This window comes from Oncorhynchus clarkii, unplaced genomic scaffold, assembly GCF_045791955.1.
Source record: "Oncorhynchus clarkii lewisi isolate Uvic-CL-2024 unplaced genomic scaffold, UVic_Ocla_1.0 unplaced_contig_335_pilon_pilon, whole genome shotgun sequence".
NCBI classification, from domain to species: Eukaryota; Metazoa; Chordata; class Actinopteri; order Salmoniformes; family Salmonidae; genus Oncorhynchus; species Oncorhynchus clarkii.
In genome coordinates this window covers 144,728-168,036 of record NW_027260834.1, presented here as the reverse complement: position 1 = coordinate 168,036, position 23,309 = coordinate 144,728, and the positions used below count along the sequence as shown (strand labels likewise).

Here is a 23,309-nt window from a genome sequence, read left to right as displayed (position 1 = left end):
CTGCAGCAGAGGTAACTCTGGGTCTTCATTTCCTGTGGTGGTCCTCATGAGAGACAGTTTCATCAAAGCGCTTGATGTTTTTTTTTGCAACTTCACCTGAAGAAACTTTCAAAGTTCTTGACCTTTTCCGCATTGACTGACCTTCACGTCTTAAAGTAATGATGGACTGTCGTTTGCTTATTTGAGATATTCTTGCCTTTTTACCAAATAGGGCTATCTTCTGTATACCACTTAATTTGTTTAACACTTTTTTTTGGTTACCACATGAGTCCATATGTTATATTATAGTTTTGATGTCTTCACTATTATTCTACAATGAACTGTACATGCCCCCGAACAGATGGTGGTGGAGGTAGGCAACAACAACTCCGCCACGCTGATCCTCAACACGGCGGCCTCAAAAGGTGCATGCTCAGCCCCCTCCTGTACTCCTTGCTCACCTGTGACTGTCCTAGTACGGCAACTGCACCACCCACAACCGCAGGACTTTCCAAAAGATAGTGCGGTCAGCATAATGCATCATCGGGGGCACACTGCCTGCCCTCTAGGACATCTACAGCACCCGGTGTCACAGGAAGGCCAAGAAGATCATCAGGGATCTAAGCCTGTTCAGCCCGCTACCATCTAGAAGGTGACGACAGTACAGGTGCATCAAAGCTGGGACCAAGAGACTGATAAACAGCTTCCATCTCCAGGCCATCAGACTGTTAAATAGTCATCCTTAGCTGGGCCTCCGCCCAGTCCCCCGCCCTGAACATTAGATACTGTCACTAGACGGCTACCACCCTGTACTCTACCATGCACCTTAGAGACTGCTAACCTGTGTACTAAGTCATTGAACACTGGTAATTTTAATGTTTACACACCTTTTTATCCACTTTATATGTATATACTGTATTCTAATCATGGTTCATCCTACATAACTACTGCTGGACATACGTTTTCATTTCACATACTGTCCATACCGTCTATACACACCATTCACGTACTGTCTATACTGTCTAAACACACTATTCACATATTGTCTATACACACTATTCACATACTGTCTATACACACCATTCACATACTGTCTATACACACCATTCACATACTGTCCATACTGTCTATACACACACCATTCACATACTGTCTATACACACCATTCACATACTGTCTATACTGTCTAAACACACTATTCACATACTGTCTAAACACACTATTCACATACTGTCTATACACACCATTCACATACTGTCTATACACACCATTCACATACTGTCTATACACACCATTCACATACTGTCTATACACACCATTCACATACTGTCTATACACACCATTCACATACTGTCTATACACACCATTCACATACTGTCCATACTGTCTATACACACCATTCACATACTGTCCATACTGTCTATACACACCATTCACATACTGTCCACTGTCTATACACACCATTCACATACTGTCTATACACACCATTCACATACTGTCCATACTGTCTATAAACACCATTCACATACTGTCTATAAACACCATTCACATACTGTCCATACTGTCTATACACACCATTCACATACTGTCCATACTGTCTATACACACCATTCACATACTGTCCATACTGTCTATACACACCATTCACATACTGTCCATACTGTCTATACACACCATTCACATACTGTCCATACTGTCTATACACACCATTCACATACTGTCCATACTGTCTATAAACACCATTCACATACTGTCTATAAACACCATTCACATACTGTCCATACTGTCTATACACACCATTCACATACTGTCCATACTGTCTATACACACCATTCACATACTGTCCATACTGTCTATACACATCATTCACATACTGTCCATACTGTCTATAAACACCATTCACATACTGTCTATAAACACCATTCACATACTGTCCATACTGTCTATACACACCATTCACATACTGTCCATACTGTCTATAAACACCATTCACATACTGCCCATACTGTCTATACACACCATTCACATACTGTCCATACTGTCTATACACACCATTCACATACTGTCCATACTGTCTATAAACACCATTCACATACTGTCCATACTGTCTATACATACCATTCACATGCTGTCTATACACACCATTCACATACTGTCTATACACACCATTCACATACTGTCCATACTGTCTATACACACCATTCACATACTGTCTATACTGTCTATACACACACCATTCACATACTGTCTATACACACCATTCACATACTGTCTATACTGTCTATACACACACCATTCACATACTGTCTATACACACCATTCACATACTGTCTATACACACCATTCACATACTGTCTATACACACCATTCACATACTGTCCATACTGTCTATACACACCATTCACATACTGTCTATACTGTCTATACACACACCATTCACATACTGTCTATACACACCATTCACATACTGTCCATACTGTCTATACACACCATTCACATACTATCAATACTGTCTTTACACACCATTCACATACTTAACATACTGTCTATAAACACCATTCACATACTGTCTATACACACACCATTCACATACTGTCTATACTGTCTATACACACCATTCACATACTGTCCATACTGTCTATACACACCATTCACATACTGTCCATACTGTCTATATGTGTATTTCAATTCTGTATTCTCAACATGGCTCATTCTAATATTTCTACTACTGTACATTGCATTTTAGTTACACTGTTTATACACACTGTATATTTATTTAAATACTGGGTTATTGATATATCTCACTCTAATGTATTTACTGCTGTACATATCATTGTGGGTATATCTTGTGTAAATTCAACTGGTTTATACGTACGTATAGATTGCATTTGGATTACTGTTACAGTGCTATTTGTTAATTGGATAGGTTCTGAAATGTCCTGATTTCTTGTTGTTTTTCTATATTCATATTTGTGTACTAGTTTGACATTTAACTACATTGTTAGAAGCTAGCAATAAAAGCATTTCGCTGCACATACTATAACATCTGCACAAGCTATAACGGTGCACGTGACCAATCAACATTGATTTGTTTGGTTTTGACCATTGCTGCTCAGCTGAATCTTACTCACTACAGATACAGTGCCTTGCGAACGTATTCGGCCCCCTTGTACTTTGCGACCTTTTGCCACATTTCAGGCTTCAAACATAAAGATATAAAACTGTATTTTTTTGTGAAGAATCAACAACAAGTGGGACACAATCATGAAGTGGAACAACATTTATTGGATATTTCAAACTTTTTTAACAAATCAAAAACTGAAAAATTGGGCGTGCAAAATTATTCAGCCCCTTTACTTTCAGTGCAGCAAACTCTCTCCAGAAGTTCAGTGAGGATCTCTGAATGATCCAATGTTGACCTAAATGACTAATGAGGATAAATACAATCCACCTGTGTGTAATCAAGTCTCCGTATAAATGCACCTGCACTGTGATAGTCTCAGAGGTCCGTTAAAAGCGCAGAGAGCATCATGAAGAACAAGGAACACACCAGGCAGGTCCGAGATACTGTTGTGAAGAAGTTTAAAGCCGGATTTGGATACAAAAAGGTTTCCCAAGCTTTAAACATCCCAAGGAGCACTGTGCAAGCGATAATATTGAAATGGAAGGAATATCAGACCACTGCAAATCTACCAAGACCTGGCCGTCCCTCTAAACTTTCAGCTCATACAAGGAGAAGACTGATCAGAGATGCAGCCAAGAGGCCCATGATCACTCTGGATGAACTGCAGAGATCTACAGCTGAGGTGGGAGACTCTGTCCATATGACAACAATCTTTATTATATTGCACAAATCTGGCCTTTATGGAAGAGTGGCAAGAAGAAAGCCATTTCTTAAAGATATCCATAAAAAGTGTTGTTTAAAGTTTGCCACAAGCCACCTGGGAGACACACCAAACATGTGGAAAAAGGTGCTCTGGTCAGATGAAACCAAAATTGAACTTTTTGGCAACAATGCAAAACGTTATGTTTGGCGTAAAAGCAACACAGCTGAACACACCATCCCCACTGTCAAACATGGTGGTGGCAGCATCATGGTTTGGGCCTGCTTTTTTTCAGCAGGGACAGGGAAGATGGTTAAAATTGATGGGAAGATGGATGGAGCCAAATACAGGACCATTCTGGAAGAAAACCTGATGGAGTCTGCAAAAGACCTGAGACTGGGACGGAGATGTGTCTTCCAACAAGACAATGATCCAAAACATAAAGCAAAATCTACAATGGAATGGTTCAAAAATAAACATATCCAGGTGTTAGAATGGCCAAGTCAAAGTCCAGACCTGAATCCAATCGAGAATAAGTTGAAAGAACTGAAAACTGCTGTTCACAAATGCTCTCCATCCAACCTCACTGAGCTCGAGCTGTTTTGCAAGGAGGAATGGGAAAAAAATTCAGTCTCTCGATGTGCAAAACTGATAGAGACATACCCCAAGCGACTTACAGCTGTAATCGCAGCAAAAGGTGGCGCTACAAAGTATTAACTTAAGGGGGCTGAATAATTTTGCACGCCCAATTTTTCAGTTTTTGATTTGTTAAAAAAGTTTGAAATATCCAATAAATGTCGTTCCACTTCATGATTGTGTCCCACTTGTTGTTGATTCCTCACAAAAAAATACAGTTTTATATCTTTATGTTTGAAGCCTGAAATGTGGCAAAAGGTCGCAAAGTTCAAGGGGGCCGAATACTTTCGCAAGGCACTGTATTAGTCCCCGTACACACTCAGGTTGAACAACTGATGTACAACTCATTTGACACAATGGTTGTGATACAACTGATATTGTTGAGATAGGATAGCTTGTCTGCACTAAGATGTTTACACAACCATTGTGAAGTCTCTCTACAAGGCTTGTGTTGTACATCAGTTGTGGATCCTGAGTGTGTGTAGGACCTATAGACAGAAAAACTACAACTTACTCCTACTCACAAAACTGAGGAAAGCTCCAATTTACTCCTACTCACAAAACTGAGGAAAGCTCCAGTTTACTACTACTCACAAAACTGAGGAAAGCTTCAATTTACTCCTACTCACAAAACTGAGGAAAGCTCCAATTTACTACTACTCACAAAACCGAGGAAAGCTCCAATTTAAGGAAAGTTGAATCTTACTCACTACAGATAGGAAAGTTGAATCTTACTCACTACAGATAGGAAAGTTGAATCTTACTCACTACAGATAGGAAAGTTGAATCTTACTCAGTACAGATAGGAAAGTTGAATCTTACTCACTACAGATAGGAAAGCTAGCCTGAGTGCCCATCTGTTTGTGCCAACATGCCAAGTCATTTTCCCTCATCATGCCAAACAATGACTGCATTGGAGTTGGCAAGAGCACAAAAAGATCTGGCACCAGGCTACAGAAAAGCTTGAGCTAAATCGGTCTCACTAAACAGAGGAAAGTCTACACTGTTCCCCCACAGCATCACATCAAAAGCAAACAGATGACAATCAGAGAACAGCACATAGTGAGCTCAGATGGACCCACAGAGAGAGGGAGAGAGAGAGGGAGAGAGAGGCAATTAAGATGTTTAATAACAGGATATTCCGTTATAGAAGACAGAACATCCAGATCTCATGATGACGAAGGAAAAGACTCAGCTCATAACATTATCAAATTTTGCAAAACTTGTACAAACCTATACATGGTACATTCACTCTCTCCTTTCTTCATTCAATGTGATGGAACGATCACGTTGGATAGAACCACCCAGGAAGCAAATGTTAGACAACTTATACACTCAGTCTGAGCTGTATTATTTGTGAATGATAATGAATGACGAAGCAAAGCAGGAATCATTTTGTATTGTATTTAACTAGGCAAGTCAGTTAAGAACAAATTATTATTTACAATAACGGCCTACCCCTAACCCAAACCCAAACGACACTGGACCAATTGTGCGCTCTGGTCTAAAGTAGTGCACTGTATAGGAAAATGGCCCCATAGGGCTCTGGTCTAAAGTAGTGCACTGTATAGGGAACAGGGCCCCATAGGGCTCTGGTCTAAAGTAGTGCACTGTATAGGGATTAGGGTGCCATTTAGGAAATGTTTGGGCATGCGTATATCCAACGTATTATAGAGTGACATCAAGATAAGACAGAAATAGACATAAAGCATTTCAACTTGTAGTTGAATTATACAGAACAAAGACATTCAGAAGAATTTATTGAAAAAGTTTATCTTAGACTTAGGACTTTGTCCAGAGATTGTGGCCACTCTGAGGTTTACCTATTTAACTAATGTATAAAGTCATTCATTCAGATCATTTAAGTCTGGATTGACATTTACAATTAACGTTTGACTTGAACAGTTGTACCGCTGTTTTACACAACATCTCTGGTTTGTTTGTAAATGACTAAAGTGAAAAAAGTGAGGATAAACAGGAAGAGGGGAAGACGTGAGTGGTGACGGGCGGCAGGTAGCCTAGTGGTTAAGTTTTGGGCCAGCAACCTAAAAGTTGAGGATAAACAGGAAGAGGGGAAGACGTGAGTGGTGACGGGCGGCAGGTAGCCTAGTGGTTAAGTGTTGGACCAGCAACCTAAAAGTTGAGGATAAACAGGAAGAGGGGAAGACGTGAGTGGTGATGGGCGGCAGGTAGCCTAGTGGTTAAGTGTTGGACCAGCAACCTAAAAGTTGAGGATAAACAGGAAGAGGGGAAGACGTGAGTGGTGATGGGCGGCAGGTAGCCTAGTGGTTAAGTGTTGGACCAGCAACCTAAAAGTTGAGGATAAACAGGAAGAGGGGAAGACGTGAGTGGTGATGGGCGGCAGGTAGCCTAGTGGTTAAGTGTTGGACCAGCAACCTAAAAGTTGAGGATAAACAGGAAGAGGGGAAGACGTGAGTGGTGATGGGCGGCAGGTAGCCTAGTGGTTAAGTGTTGGACCAGCAACCTAAAAGTCGCTGGTTTGAGTCCCCGAGCCGACTAGGTGAAACATCTGTTGATGTGCCCTTGAGCAAGGCACTTAACCCTAATTGCTTCTGTAAGTAGCTCTGGATAAGAGCATCTGCTAAACGATGTAAAAAACTAGACAAATGTGTGTTGATGTACAGTAAGTCTATAGTAGGTGGATTTAATCCATGCCTGGTATACAGGGCATCTGTATATTTACCTCTGTATACAGGGCAGAGGGAATCTGGAACAGATCTTTGTGTTAACTACTGCAGTAACACTAAAACGTTTCCTGTATCATTATGTAATACTGCTAATGGAAATACAGCCACTCAATGGCAGAACAAAACCCTACTGCTGGCCTAGTTAATTAGTATACACCATAGACATGCCTAGTGGAACAGCTGATGTAAACCACTTAATCCAACCGATTCATCAAAAAGAAGAGGAGATTAATTAGGGGGAAAGGGCAGGTGTGTAAAGAGAGAAAAATGTTAACTCCATAGCGGCTGCTTTCTTTTGACAACTTGGATCAGGTAATCATTCACCAACACAAAGCTATCTCTGACATTAAGTAGCAATATAAACAAAGCCATTTCAGATATCATGTCTTTAAATTGCTTGATTAAAAACATTCAGTAGGACTAATTTACTAAATAAAGCGTTGTTTTCCGTCCGTTATTATTAATGCCATGTCCACAGTGGCCATCTTTAAGAACGGTAGCCATTGAAGCGTAATCAGAAACTAAAAGTTTTGGACAAGGGTCTATTAACTGTAACCTAATGACTTACTGAAAGGCATTTTCACAGATCGGAAGTAGTATCCACAGTTCAGCAATCTTACTGTATGCTGTTGTGCAGCAACTCACTGCCTTCCTGAAGACAAACAATGTATACGAAATGCTTCAGTCTGGTTTTAGACCCCATCAGAGCACTGAGACTGTACTTGTGAAGGTGGTAAATGATCTTTTAATGGCATCAGACCGAGGCTCTGCATCTGTCCTCATGCTCCTAGACCTTAGTGCTGTTTTTGATACCATCGATCACCACATTCTTTTGGAGAGATTGGAAACTCAAATTGGTCTACATGGACAAGTTCTGGCCTGGTTTAGATCTTATCTGTCGGAAATATATCAGTTTGTCTCTGTGAATGATTTCTCCTCTGACAAATCAACAGTAAATTTCAGTGTTCCTTAAGGTTACGTTTTAGGACCACTATTGTTCTCACTATATATTTTACCTCTTGGGGATGTCATTATGTCAAAACATAATGTTAACTTTCACTGCTATGTGGATGCCACACAGCTGTACATTTCAATGAAACATGGTGAAGCCCCAAAATTGCCCTCCCTAGAAGCCTGTGTTTCAGACATAAGGAAGTGGATGGCTGCAAACGTTCTACTTTTAAACTCGGACAAAACAGAGATGCTTGTTCTAGGTCCCAAGAAATAAAGAGATCTTCTGTTGAATCTGACAATTAATCTTGATGGTTGTACAGTCGTCTCAAATAAAACTGTGAAGGACCTCTGCGTTACTCTGGACCCTGATCTCTCTTTTGACGAACATATCAAGACTATTTCAAAGACAGCTTTTTTTCCATCTATGTAACATTGCAAAAATCAGAAACTTTTTGTCCAAAAATGATGCAAAAAAATGTATCCATGCTTTTGTTACTTCAAGGTTAGACTACTGCAATGCTCTACTTTCCAGCTACTCGGATAAAGCACTAAATAAACTTCAGTTAGTGCTAAATACGGCTGCTAGAATCCTGACTAGAACCCAAAAAATGTATCATATTACTCCAGTGCTAGCCTCCCTACACTGGCTTCCTGTTAGCAAGGGCTGATTTCAAGGTTTTACTGCTAACCTACAAAGCATTACATGGTCTTGCTCCTACCTATCTTTCCGTTTTGGTCCTGCCGTACATACCTACATGTACGCTACGGTCACAAGACGCAGGCCTCCACTTGAGTGGGTTGATTCGCTGACGTGGTCTTCCTGTCTGGGTTGGCGCCCCCCCTTGGGTTGTGCCGCGACGGAGATCTTTGTGGGCTATACTCGGCCTTGTCTCAGGATGGTAAGTTGGTGGTTGAAGTGGTGTGGGGACTGTGCTTTGGAAAAGTGGGTCGGGTTATATCCTGCCTGTTTGGCCCTGTCCAGGGGTGTCATCGGATGGGGCCACAGTGTCTCCTGACTCCTCCTGTCTCAGCCTCCAGTATTTATGCTGCAGTAGTTTATGTGTCTGGGGGTTAGGGTCAGTCTGTTATATCTGGAGTATTTATCCTGTCTTATCCGGTGTCCTGTGTGAATTTAAGTATGCTCTCTCTTTCTTTCTTTCTCTCTCTCGGAGGACCTGATCCCTAGGACCATGCCTCAGGACTACCTGGCATGATGACTCCTTGCTGTCCCCTGTCCACCTGGCAGTGCTGCTGCTCCTGTTTCAACTGTTCTGCCTGCGGCTATGGAACCCTGACCTGTTCACCGGACGTGCTATCTGTCCCAGACCTGCTGTTTTCAACTCTCTAGAGACAGCAGGAGCGGTAGAGATACTCTCAAGGATTGACTATGAAAAGCCAACTTACATTTACTCCTGAGGTGCTGGCTTGCTGCACCCTCGACAACTACTATGATTATTGTTATTTGACCATGGTGGTCATTTATTTATTTGAACATCTTGGCCATGTTCTGTTATAATCTCCACCCGGCACAGCCAGAAGAGGACTGGCCCACCCCTCATAGCCTGGTTCCTCTCTAGGTTTCTTCCTAGGTTTCTGCCTTTCTAGGGAGTTTTTCCTAGCCACCGTGCTTCTACACCTGCATTGCCTGCTGTTTGGGGTTTTAGGCTGGGTTTCTGTACAGCACTTTGATATATCAGCTGATGTAAGAAGGGCTATATAAATACATTTGATTTGACCACATTGCTCAAACAAACCTAGTGGACAGATTTCTTCATCCATGGCCTTCATTGTAAAGCAATGCCTCACTCTTGTGGCATCTGAGCACAAATGCACCATCACGATGAACCCAAAGCCTCTGCAGTCAAGTCTGTTATATTATCTCACTGTTTAGACAAGTAAATAAGGTAGATGTTTATGGTTACAATTTTGTTTATTTATTTATTTTACTCCCTTTTCTCCCCAATTTTGTGATATCCAATTGGTAGTTACATTCTTGTCTCATCGCTGTAACTCCCGTGCGGACTCGGGAGAAGCGAAGGTCGAGAGCCATGCGTCCTCCGAAACACGATCCCCCTGCTTCATAGCTCCTGGCTCGATGCCCACATATATATATATACATATATATATGTATATATATATTTATAAAACATAGGATTATTACATATTTGAATGCACTGGGCATATTTCAGCAAATTGTTGGAAAATATGACAGCTCTTTTTTTCTGTCTCAGTAAATTTCTAAAATTAGGTAATGTAAATGAATATGTGAACTATATTAGCCTACAATAAGTTGTAAAATATTAATGACAATTGATCATCAATCGTTATTTAGCCTGTAAATAATTTGTATTCCCCCAAAAGAGTTTAGACATCCCTCTATTAAAGAAGGCCAATATTCAGATTGAAGAACCACTTGGGTGTTTCCATTACGTGGATCATAGCACGTACAACGGGTTTTCGTTCGAACACCAGTGTGAACAGCTTGCCTTCCTCAACCCTCTTGAACAAGTGACCCTCTGCTTTGCACACACGTGACCGCCGGCCCATGACAACGTTCCAAGGGGTTGAGCCATCCTGAACGCACCTCTTTGATGGCTCCATCCGCGACTTTCCACGTTAACTTTGGAGTGAGTTTAAACTACGTTCTTATTAACGCTTGTTACTCTTAGGTGTACTACTTTTCATGGTTTCATTAAATAATGTTGGTGTTTTGAATTGTTGTATTTTAACAGTGTAGGCTTCCTTTAGTGTTTCAGCAAATTCTATTTCTTTAATTTTCATTGAATGAGGGAAGGGCATCGCACTGCGACAGCACAGGCAGACAGGTGAGGGCGGTACTTCGTGCTGTCAATTAAATGACAACTCTGACACAACCAGAAAGTGACATAGATGTCAATGTGCAATATAATTTTTAACCAGTAGATGTTAGCATCTTATAGATAATGCAGTAAATGGTAGCCTCTGTTCACAGATTCTGAAATAGACTTGCACACAAAATAATCCAACTGGTGTAGAATATGTGCATTATTGTCTGGCCATGTGATTCAGTACATAATAAAAATGAATTGATATTATCAATTTTCATCGTATGAGGGCCTCTAACTAGTACAGAGGCAGGCGGGCGACCGCTGTAGTCCAGTTGAAAGGGCAGTACTTGGTTTTGTCAATTAAATAAAACTATTTTTTATTTTTTATTTTTTTTACAATTTGACAAAACCAGTAAGCGACCCAGGTTTGATTTAATCTCAGCCTATTGGTTATTTTAGACCAGTGAGTCCGCCTACTTTATGAAAGGACATATTTTTTCACCAATCAGAATCCTATCCTTACTGCAAAGGGGCGTGACTTTAACGGGAAACAACGCACCAGCGCACTCTTCAGCCAACATGAAGTCACCTCTCTCTGTATCCGCTAATCATGTTTCGCTTTGGGCGGGCTCGACGCGCAACATACCATTAGAAAAACACATCCTGAGTGGAAGTGTTTGACATGAGGATAAAGGCAACTGTCAGTCTGAGACGTCAATAGATTCACGAAGACGGATAACTGTACAAAAATGTCAACAAAGGACGTATTTGTCAGATGCCGAATCTGATTTTGGGTATTGTCGCGGCTGTCCATTTCCAAACGGAAACCACAGCTAGCTTCTGTACTGGACAGCAAGCACCCGCTAGCTAGTTAGCTTATTCTCGATTCCAGGACACGTCTCTTCATTTAAAATACAAAACTGAATGTTGTTTCAGTCATGAGTCCAGCCGGGTGCTCACATGTGAACGCTTATAAGGTGGACAATTGGAGGCAAAACCTACGAGTCATATATCAATGCTTTGTTTGGAGCGGGAGTGCTGAAGCCAGGAGACGAAAGGTAAAACAGGAATGCCATTGAGAAACTGAAGCACAAACGGCATATAACTACGCACAGACAGAAGGGCTAACGTTATGCATAAACGCCCCACACAGTTTCAAGCACACACATGTACACCCACGTAACGTTACACTGTTTGAGTGTGGTGGTTTAATGCAGACACATTGCGCCAGCTAACACACCACAGCTCGTTCGTTGTGACTGGAAACGCAGGTAGCATAAAGTTACCCCATCATCATGCTACCTGGGAATATTCAAGGCGCATCAATCTCATCATAGAGACTACATTGCATCAATCAGTCATTAGATCATGTCTAGCTGGATAATTGACACAGCAGAACTAACGTTATCTTACAATAGCTAGCTAACACCAGTCTAGACTTGATCATCACTGCCAGTTAAATTAGCTTGATACGGTGTGCTACTGCAGGGAAATAAACGCCAACAATGAATGATAACGCGAGAAACTCACTCTCCTCCTGAGCAAAACGAATCGTGTTTAGATAACTAGTATATAGCTAGCGTAGGTTGTGCGCTAGTTGACATCTAGCCTGGTGTTGCTGGTTGGTTAGCTAACGTTACCAAGAATCTAGCTCATCAGCAAATACAATTTTATTGGAGGGTATCAATTGAGCTGTTACTGTAGCTTGCTATTGAATCCCTTTCTTAAAATGATGCAATATATTTGCATGCCAACGTGACTGTCCTTACGTTACATAATTTATTTATGTGAATGTGGTTGGCTGTTTTGACCAGATCCACCTATTGTCACTAGCAACACCACAGTTGTGCATTGTTCAGTGAAGCATGCTCCCTCCCACTCCTCATTCAGGCCAGCAAAGCGCAAAGCACACTGAACCATTTCGTTCGACCATCTGCTCTCACCCACCCCCCCCCCCCCTCCCAAATTACTTGCCGTATAACTTATAAATTAGGTTCTTGGCATTTCAATTCAGTCAGTGTCTCAAAATATCCCGACCCTATAGGTTACTGATAGCAATGATTCCCCCCCCCCCCCCCCCCCCCCCCATTTTAGCAAATATTAGTCTAGCTAGCCTAAATTATGTCAACCTTTTGTTTTTGCTTTTCGGTCCTGTTTGTTGTTAGTGTCCTGTACTGAATGAATGGTTTGATTGCTTTTGACTACAACCTGTGTGTTTGTTTTCCACTGGCAGTCACAACACACATTACATGTTTTATTTCGTTGTTGTTGAACTAGGTGCTTCAGAATGATGTGAGATGGACAGCATTGGTGAGTCGACAAACTTCTCCTTCCTCCTTGCACTAACATTAGTAGAGTAGGTACTGTAAACCAAATGCTGGCTTGCTTTCTCCCCTTTTTACTTTCTCACACACGTCCTTCATACTCGTGCTATGGCAATCTATTACCCAGGACTGAGTTAGGAAAACCCTGCTGCAGATGGATAGCAGTGGAGGCTGGTGGGAAGAGCTATAGGATGGGCTCATTGTCATGGCTGGAATGGTACCAAACACATGGTAACATGTTTGACTCTGTTCAATTGATTCCATTCCAGCAAACACAATGAGCCCGTCCTCCTAAAGCTCCCCCACCAGCCTCCTCTGACCGAAATGCTATCATCTATCTGGATGGTTGATAGCCTAGCGCATTGTCCTGCAACAATTGATGTGTTTCTAACTGCTAAAGCTTTAGCTCAACTACTATATTTGATGAGACACGATGAGTACTGTACGATGACAGACACAGGTCTGTCTCTAGAACAAACAGCTGTCGCCAGAGGGTCGATGACCCTTTGTTTGTACAGCGCTACAGCAGTTCACTAGAACTTGATGGTTGTTAACACACTCCGTTCAGGCTCTCCCTCCCTCTCCCTCTTCCGTCCAGGCTCTCCCTCCCTTCCCTCTTCCGTCCAGGCTCTCCCTCCCCTCCCTCTTCCGTCCAGGCTCTCCCTCCCCTCCCTCTTCCGTCCAGGCTCTCTCTCCCTCCCCTCCCTCTTCCGTCCAGGCTCTCTCTCCCTCCCCTCCCTCTTCCGTCCAGGCTCTCTCTCCCTCCCCTCCCTCTTCCGTCCAGGCTCTCTCTCCCTCCCCTCCCTCTTCCGTCCAGGCTCTCTCTCCCTCCCCTCCCTCTTCCGTCCAGGCTCTCTCTCCCTCCCCTCCCTCTTCCGTCCAGGCTCTCTCTCCCTCCCCTCCCTCTTCCGTCCAGGCTCTCTCTCCCTCCCCTCCCTCTTCCGTCCAGGCTCTCTCTCCCTCCCCTCCCTCTTCCGTCCAGGCTCTCTCTCCCTCCCCTCCCTCTTCCGTCCAGGCTCTCTCTCCCTCCCCTCCCTCTTCCGTCCAGGCTCTCTCTCCCTCCCCTCCCTCTTCCGTCCAGGCTCTCTCTCCCTCCCCTCCCTCTTCCGTCCAGGCTCTCTCTCCCTCCCCTCCCTCTTCCGTCCAGGCTCTCTCTCCCTCCCCTCCCTCTTCCGTCCAGGCTCTCTCCCCTCCCCTCCCTCTTCCGTCCAGGCTCTCCCTCCCTCCTCCCTCCTCCCTCTCCCTCCCTCTTCCGTCCAGGCTCTCCCTCCCTCTCCTCCCCTCCCTCTTCCGTCCAGGCTCTCCCTCCCTCTTCCGTCCAGGCTCTCCCTCCCTCTTCCGTCCAGGCTCTCCCTCCCCTCCCTCTTCCGTCCAGGCTCTCCCTCCCCTCCCTCTTCCGTCCAGGCTCTCCCTCCCCTCCCTCTTCCGTCCAGGCTTTCTCTCCCCTCCCTCTTCCGTCCAGGCTCCCTCCCTCGTCCAGGCTCTCTCTCTCCCCCCCCCCCTCTCTCTCTTGTCCAGGCCCTCCCTCCCTCCCTCCCTCCCTCCCTCCCTCCCTCCCTCCCTCCAGGCTCTCCCTCCCTCTCTTGTCCATGCTCTCCCTCCCTCCCTCCCTCCAGGCTCTCCCTCCCTCCATGCTCTCCCTCCCTCCCTCCCTCCAGGCTCTCCCTCCCTCCATGCTCTCCCTCCCTCCCTCCTCTCCCTCCCTCCCTCCCTCCAGGCTCTCCCTCCCTCCATGCTCTCCCTCCCTCCCTCCCTCCCTCCAGGCTCTCCCTCCCTCCATGCTCTCCCTCCCTCCCTCCCTCCCTCCAGGCTCTCCCTCCCTCCATGCTCTCCCTCCCTCCCTCCCTCCAGGCTCTCCCTCCCTCCATGCTCTCCCTCCCTCCCTCCCTCCATGCCTCCCTCCCTCCCTCCCTCCCTCCAGGCTCTCCCTCCCTCCATGCTCTCCCTCCCTCCCTCCCTCCATGCTCTCCCTCCCTCCCTCCAGGCTCTCCCTCCCTCTCTTGTCCATGCTCTCCCTCCCTCCAGGCTCTCCCTCCCTCCATGCTCTCCCTCCCTCCCTCCCTCCATGCTCTCCCTCCCTCCATGCTCTCCCTCCCTCCCTCCTCTCCTGTATAGTAGTACATCATCATGATTAACTTTTCTTTTTGCCCCTCAGTCTCAGAGCCCTCTCTTTTCAAATTAATTAACCGAGCACATCCTCTGAAGCCTCACTGTGTGCACACTGCTCACAGCTACGATCGACACTCCCAGAGGTAACCACCAGTAACCACAACTCTGCAGCTAGCTCCCTAAAGCCCCAGGAGGAGCATGTTGAAATGGGATTGCTGCGCCTGGGCCGGCTGGGTGTTTAGGGCCCCACTTGGTCCCAGATGCAGCATATTTGAATCTCTGTGTGTGTTTCAACCCCAAGAGCTCTGCTAAGTCAAAGCTCTCTCTATTCAAGGCAGGTAATCAGCATCATTAGATGTTTGAATGGAGACTATGGACGTTTAGCTTATTTCTTTACCAGGGTCCTGTTCACTAGGGCACACCAAAGCAAAATGTTTTGTAGCGGAAAATGAAAAAAAGCTTTTCTTATTGGACAAGTTCTGATAGTGCTTCTTTGTTTCACTCCGTTTTGTGCCTATTGTACACCACAGGAGGTTGGTGGCACCTTCATTGGGGAGGACAGACTCATTGTAATGACTGGAGCAGAATAGGTGGAATGGTATCTAATACTTCAAACAGTTTTTGATGTGTTTGATGCCATTCCATTGGCTCCGTTCCAGCCATTATTATGAGCCGTCCTCCACTCAACCCTGATAGGTAGTTGTGGACTTTTTTATGTTGTCTCGATGTCCTTATTATTGAGCCCCAGTGAGGGTCTGCTGGCTTCTCTGTGGGTATGAAAGAGGCTATTAGCTTTTGGCACTCACTCCCAGTCGCTACTGAGTTTGCCCAGAGCATCAATCAGGTCAACTCAGTTATTGTGTTTTTGTGTGCAGACAGTTACAGGAATTCACATTCATTATCGGAATGAAGTCGCCTTTCTCCGCAGTCTTGGGTTCAAATACGATTTGAAATCTTTCAAATACTTTGAGCGTTTGCGCTAGCCTGCCTAGAGTGCCAAATAGACTGGGTTTAACTTGTTGGGACAATTCTATTGGTACGTTAAGCCAGGCAAGCTCAATCAAGCAGAGAGTCTTTTGAAATGATTTCTATCAAATAGTATTTGAACCCAGATTTGTGGAGTACACTGTTCCCCATTTGTCAGCACTGCTTTTCCCCAACCAAACACTAGTGACTGTTTCTGTTTCATCATCATGATTCGTGGAACTATGTAGCCGCCTGTTGTGCAAACAGGACAAAGCAACAAAGGTAGGCAAATGTGTCGGTGACCTGAGGGTGTAAAGGTCCCTCAGCTGCAGAGCTGGAACCTGAATGTGGGCGCTGGGTTTCAGGTCAAATCCACCACCTTTTTTACTCTTACCTCTGTCTGTAAAGGCTGAATATCTTCAAGGCAAAGTTATATTTAATTAAGTCATTCACAGGAACTTCCTTTTACCATATGGCTCGGCATACGTCATATTTTCCAGCTTTTTCGGCCTGGATAGTTGCCCAGTTATGTTCTTTCTTCTTTGTACTTTGTTGTGTATCCCTCAAGTCTCTCTCTCACTCGTAGCCCAGCCCCAATCTCTTTGGTCTGCCTCCAGGTCTGTCAGCAGCAACGTTGCCTCCAGTATACAGGGAGGATATTTCCTGACCAGGTTGTAGGACTGTGGGACTTTAATGTGTAGGTAACATGCCACTCAGTCTAATGAGTAATAGGGTGGCTGTTATAACAGCGAGAAGGTCACTGACATTGTGTCCCTGGTCTTGGTATTGTGAATAGATACCTCCTGCCTTGAAACTCACATCAGCAGATGAGAAATCACACAATATAACAGCGAGAAGGTCACTGACATTGTGTCCCTGGTCTTGGTATTGTGAATAGATACCTCCTGCCTTGAAACTCACATCAGCAGATGAGAAATCACACAATATAACAGCGAGAAGGTCACTGACATTGTGTCCCTGGTCTTGGTATTGTGAATAGATACCTCCTGCCTTGAAACTCACATCAGCAGATGAGAAATCAGCGAGAAGGTCACTGTCAGCAGCAATGTTGCCTCCAGTATACAGGGAGGATGACTGTGGGTCTTTAATGTGTAGGTAACATGCCACTCAGTCTAATGTCTGTTATAACAGGAGAAGGTCACTGACATTGTGTCCCTGGTCTTGGTATTGTGAATAGATACCTCCTGCCTTGAAACTCACATCAGCAGATGAGAAATCACACAATATAACAGCGAGAAGGTCACTGACATTGTGTCCCTGGTCTTGGTATTGTGAATAGATACCTCCTGCCTTGAAACTCACATCAGCAGATGAGAAATCACACAATATAACAGCGAGAAGGTCACTGACATTGTGTCCCTGGTCTTGGTATTGTGAATAGATACCTCCTGCCTTGAAACTCACATCAGCAGATGAGAAATCACACAATATAACAGCGAGAAGGTCACTGACATTGTGTCCCTGGTCTTGGTATTGTGAATAGATACCTCCTGCCTTGAAACTCACATCAGCAGATGAGAAATCACACAATATAACAGATTGTGAATAGATAGACCTCCTGCCTTGAAAGTCACATCAGCAGATGAGAAATCACACAATATAACAGTGAGAAGGTCACTGACATTGTGTCCCTGGCCTTGGTATTGTGAATAGATACCTCCTGCCTTGAAAGTCACATCAGCAGATGAGAAATCACACAATATAACAGTGAGAAGGTCACTGACATTGTGTCCCTGGCCTTGGTATTGTGAATAGATACCTCCTGCCTTGAAAGTCACATCAGCAGATGAGAAATCACACAATATAACAGCGAGAAGGTCACTGACATTGTGTCCCTGGTCTTGGTATTGTGAATAGATACCTCCTGCCTTGAAACTCACATCAGCAGATGAGAAATCACACAATATAACAGCGAGAAGGTCACTGACATTGTGTCCCTGGTCTTGGTATTGTGAATAGATACCTCCTGCCTTGAAAGTTGAAACTCACATCAGCAGATGAGAAATCACACAATATAACAGCAGAAGGTCAGCGAGAAGGTCACTGACATTGTGTCCCTGGTCTTGGTATTGTGAATAGATACCTCCTGCCTTGAAACTCACATCAGCAGATGAGAAATCACACAATATAACAGCGAGAAGGTCACTGACATTGTGTCCCTGGTCTTGGTATTGTGAATAGATACCTCCTGCCTTGAAACTCACATCAGCAGATGAGAAATCACACAATATAACAGCGAGAAGGTCACTGACATTGTGTCCCTGGTCTTGGTATTGTGAATAGATACCTCCTGCCTTGAAACTCACATCAGCAGATGAGAAATCACACAATATAACAGCGAGAAGGTCACTGACATTGTGTCCCTCCTGCCTTGAAACTCAGCAGATGAGAAATCACACAATATAACAGTCACTGACATTGTGTCCCTGGTCTTGGTATTGTGAATAGATACCTCCTGCCTTGAAAGTCACATCAGCAGATGAGAAATCACACAATATAACAGCGAGAAGGTCACTGACATTGTGTCCCTGGTCTTGGTATTGTGAATAGATACCTCCTGCCTTGAAACTCACATCAGCAGATGAGAAATCACACAATATAACAGCGAGAAGGTCACTGACATTGTGTCCCTGGTCTTGGTATTGTGAATAGATACCTCCTGCCTTGAAACTCACATCAGCAGATGAGAAATCACACAATATAACAGCGAGAAGGTCACTGACATTGTGTCCCTGGTCTTGGTATTGTGAATAGATACCTCCTGCCTTGAAACTCACATCAGCAGATGAGAAATCACACAATATAACAGCGAGAAGGTCACATCAGCAGATGAGAAATCACACAATATAACAGCGAGAAGGTCACTGACATTGTGTCCCTGGTCTTGGTATTGTGAATAGATACCTCCTGCCTTGAAAGTCACATCAGCAGATGAGAAATCACACAATATAACAGCGAGAAGGTCACTGACATTGTGTCCCTGGTCTTGGTATTGTGAATAGATACCTCCTGCCTTGAAAGTCACATCAGCAGATGAGAAATCACACAATATAACAGTGAGAAGGTCACTGACATTGTGTCCCTGGTCTTGGTATTGTGAATAGAGACCTCCTGCCTTGAAAGTCACATCAGCAGATGAGAAATCACACAATATAACAGCGAGAAGGTCACTGACATTGTGTCCCTGGTCTTGGTATTGTGAATAGATACCTCCTGCCTTGAAAGTCACATCAGCAGATGAGAAATCACACAATATAACAGCGAGAAGGTCACTGATACCTCCTGAAATAACAGCGAGAAGGTCACTGACATTGTGTCCCTGGTCTTGGTATTGTGAATAGATACCTCCTGCCTTGAAAGTCACATCAGCAGATGAGAAATCACACAATATAACAGCGAGAAGGTCACTGACATTGTGTCCCTGGTCTTGGTATTGTGAATAGATACATTGTGTCCCTGGTCTTGGTATTGTGAATAGATACCTCCTGCCTTGAAAGTCACATCAGCAGATGAGAAATCACACAATATAACAGCGAGAAGGTCACTGACATTGTGTCCCTGGTCTTGGTATTGTGAATAGATACCTCCTGCCTTGAAACTCACATCAGCAGATGAGAAATCACACAATATAACAGCGAGAAGGTCACTGACATTGTGTCCCTGGTCTTGGTATTGTGAATAGATACCTCCTGCCTTGAAAGTCACATCAGCAGATGAGAAATCACACAATATAACAGTGAGAAGGTCACTGACATTGTGTCCCTGGTCTTGGTATTGTGAATAGAGACCTCCTGCCTTGAAAGTCACATCAGCAGATGAGAAATCACACAATATAACAGCGAGAAGGTCACTGACATTGTGTCCCTGGTCTTGGTATTGTGAATAGATACCTCCTGCCTTGAAAGTCACATCAGCAGATGAGAAATCACACAATATAACAGTGAGAAGGTCACTGACATTGTGTCCCTGGTCTTGGTATTGTGAATAGAGACCTCCTGCCTTGAAAGTCACATCAGCAGATGAGAAATCACAATATAACAGCAATATAACAGCGAGAAGGTCACTGACATTGTGTCCCTGGTCTTGGTATTGTGAATAGATACCTCCTGCCTTGAAAGTCACATCAGCAGATGAGAAATCACACAATATAACAGCGAGAAGGTCACTGACATTGTGTCCCTGGTCTTGGTATTGTGAATAGATACCTCCTGCCTTGAAAGTCACATCAGCAGATGAGAAATCACACAACTGTATATAACAGTGAGAAGGTCACTGACATTGTGTCCCTGGTCTTGGTATTGTGAATAGAGACCTCCTGCCTTGAAAGTCACATCAGCAGATGAGAAATCACACAATATAACAGCGAGAAGGTCACTGACATTGTGTCCCTGGTCTTGGTATTGTGAATAGATACCTCCTGCCTTGAAAGTCACATCAGCAGATGAGAAATCACACAATATAACAGCGAGAAGGTCACTGACATTGTGTCCCTGGTCTTGGTATTGTGAATAGATACCTCCTGCCTTGAAAGTCACATCAGCAGATGAGAAATCACACAACTGTAAACCATCTCAGTACCTACACAAACATCCATTGCTCTCCGTCTATCTGTGTAGAAGTTGAGGATGCAGTAGGCTACACTACAGTATGTCAGGAGACGACCCTCAGTCTGTGTAACTGAAAAATAAAGCTACATTAACGAATAGTAACCTCCAGTGAGCGTACTCTTATAAGCACCTCCTGCCTTAGTTCCCACCATATTTTATTTTTAAAGCACCTCCACAGTCACATCTATCTTCATCATTTATTTAATTTCTACCTCCCCAGTTCTATGGGCTGTCTCTTGTCCAAGATGGCTGTCTGTTTGGGATGGCTAGAGTTGGAGGGAATGGGAGCAGGCCTAGTTACCAGGCCTAGTCAATGGCTGTCATCTGTTTCTCAATGGAAGCTCTCCATCCAAGAGCATGAAGGTAAAGTAGCGCTGCTCGTTGTGGGATCCAGAAGCTCTGCTGTTAAAGGGTTTCCTCCACTGTGTGGATCCAGCATCCGTAACGTTACGAGGCTGTTCATTCCTAGAACGTTTCATCAATGTTTTACACTAATGGTTTTACCAGTAATGTGGTTATCGGCAGAGGGTTTGTCCTGTCACTCTCTGTCCAGGCAGTCAGTCGGTGCCCTCAGCCTCTCTGCTCTGTTCACCCAGCTTCTAACAGCCTGCTGAGCACGACACCCCCCGAGGCGACAGCCTGAGGGCTGGTGGATTCTAAGCCATCTTCACTGCACACAGTCATGGGCATATGAATTGTGTAGCCTATTTCTGCCGTTTTGCTGCCCCCGTAGGAACCATGAAGCGTAGGCTACTTCCCTTGAAAAAAAGCTGTGCAGTGAACATTATTTTTCTAGGCTGAGATATTACCCGGGCTGGCTGACAACGTCACGAAAATGATGCACGCGCATCGATGGTTCTGAAGGCCGTGTGACGTTACGATTCTGAACGGTCACATGGCAACGATGACAAGAAGCTGCAATGTGGGGATTCATCGGTGACTCGTTTTCTCTTGTTCTTGATACCATGTCTTGTTTTGAACTGTCACGTCTATGCTAATATGGCTAAATTTGCTAGCTAGCTAACAACAATTGTGCCAATGTATTTATGTTTTCGATATACATTGGAGACTAAATATAGTTTACACGTTGTCAACAATCTATGCCAAAGCATGTGTTCTAGTGGCCATCATCAGGGTTGGTCCCGGTCGCTCCCTGGATGGAAGTGGTGTTGGAGGGCCAGTAGGAGGCATGCTTTCCCCTGGTCTAATAATAAATGTATATTCCGATGCCCCAGGGTAGTGATTGGGGACATTGCCCTGTGTAGGTAGCTGTCTGTCGGATGGGACATTAAACGGGTGTCCTGACTCTGTGGTCACTAAAGATCCCATGGCACTTATTGTGAGAGTAGTGGTGTCAACCCCCGTGTCCTGGCTAAATTCACAATCTGGCCTTCATACCATGTCCACCTAATCATCCCCAGATTCCAATTGGCTCATTCACCCCTACCCCCTCCCCTGTAACTATTCCCCAGGTCATTGCTGTAAATGAGAACGTGTTCTCAGTGAATTTACCTGGTAAAATAACGAGGGGAAAAAACAAGAGTTATTCAGATAGCGGTATATTATATAGTGCCAATGTGTGTTATCTGATCAACCCGCCATAGCTTACAGCTATAGTTCTACAATCTCCACTGTCCACACTCCACCATGACAAACGATAGCCCTAACAACAGGTGAAGGCTACTACTTATCTCCCCTATCTGTCTCGTGCAGCAGTTGTAGCTCGGGGGTTTGTGTCTGTCTGGGATTAGGACTGGGACAAGCCTTTTTTTCCTGTTAAACAGCTGTCTAACACCTGTTTCAAGGTACATCTGGCTTGCCTGCTGAGCCCGACTGGCTGTTTAACACACACACACACACACACACACACAGGCTGGGATTACTGATGCAGAATGACTGGGAGATGGATGGAGGCAGTGAAGGCAGGAGAAACGATTATCTCCAGCTGCTCAGGTTAGGCTTGGGAAGTACACCGGGGTATTTTGGGCGGCAGGGTAGCCTAGCGGTTAGAGGCAGGGTAGCCTAGCGGTTAGAGGCAGGGTAGCCTAGCGGTTAGAGGCAGGGTAGCCTAGCGGTTAGAGGCAGGGTAGCCTAGCGGTTAGAGGCAGGGTAGCCTAGAGGTTAGAGGCAGGGTAGCCTAGAGGTTAGCGCGTTGGACAGGAAAGGTGGCTAGATCGAATCCCCGAGCTGACAAGGTAAAAATCTGTTCTGCCCCTGAAGCCACTTTTCCTAGGCCGTCATTGAAAATAAGAATTTGTTCTTAACTGACGTGGCTAGTTAAAGGTTAAATAAATAAATAAAATATTCGGAAATAGCTCAGGATGCTTTTTCATTACTGTCAATATTGTTAACTATTTCATTTGAAGTTTATTTA

The 23,309-nt window shown here is 44.3% G+C and overlaps 1 protein-coding gene across 2 annotated transcripts in view; it reads left to right on the top strand.

Annotated features, from left to right (window-relative positions):
* Positions 1 to 11,543: 11,543 nt before the first annotated feature.
* The window catches only part of LOC139401860 (ubiquitin carboxyl-terminal hydrolase 22-like), a 75,076-nt gene continuing 63,310 nt past the window's right edge, over positions 11,544 to 23,309 (top strand). The window contains exons 1-2 of one of the 2 annotated variants that reach the window (XM_071145848.1): positions 11,544 to 11,966; positions 13,186 to 13,218. In XM_071145848.1, coding sequence (XP_071001949.1) covers positions 11,847 to 11,966; positions 13,186 to 13,218 — 153 coding nt within the window. In that variant the 5' untranslated portion in view covers positions 11,544 to 11,846. The remainder of the gene's footprint in view (positions 11,967 to 13,185; positions 13,219 to 23,309) is intronic. The other variant, XM_071145849.1, reaches the window with a different exon arrangement.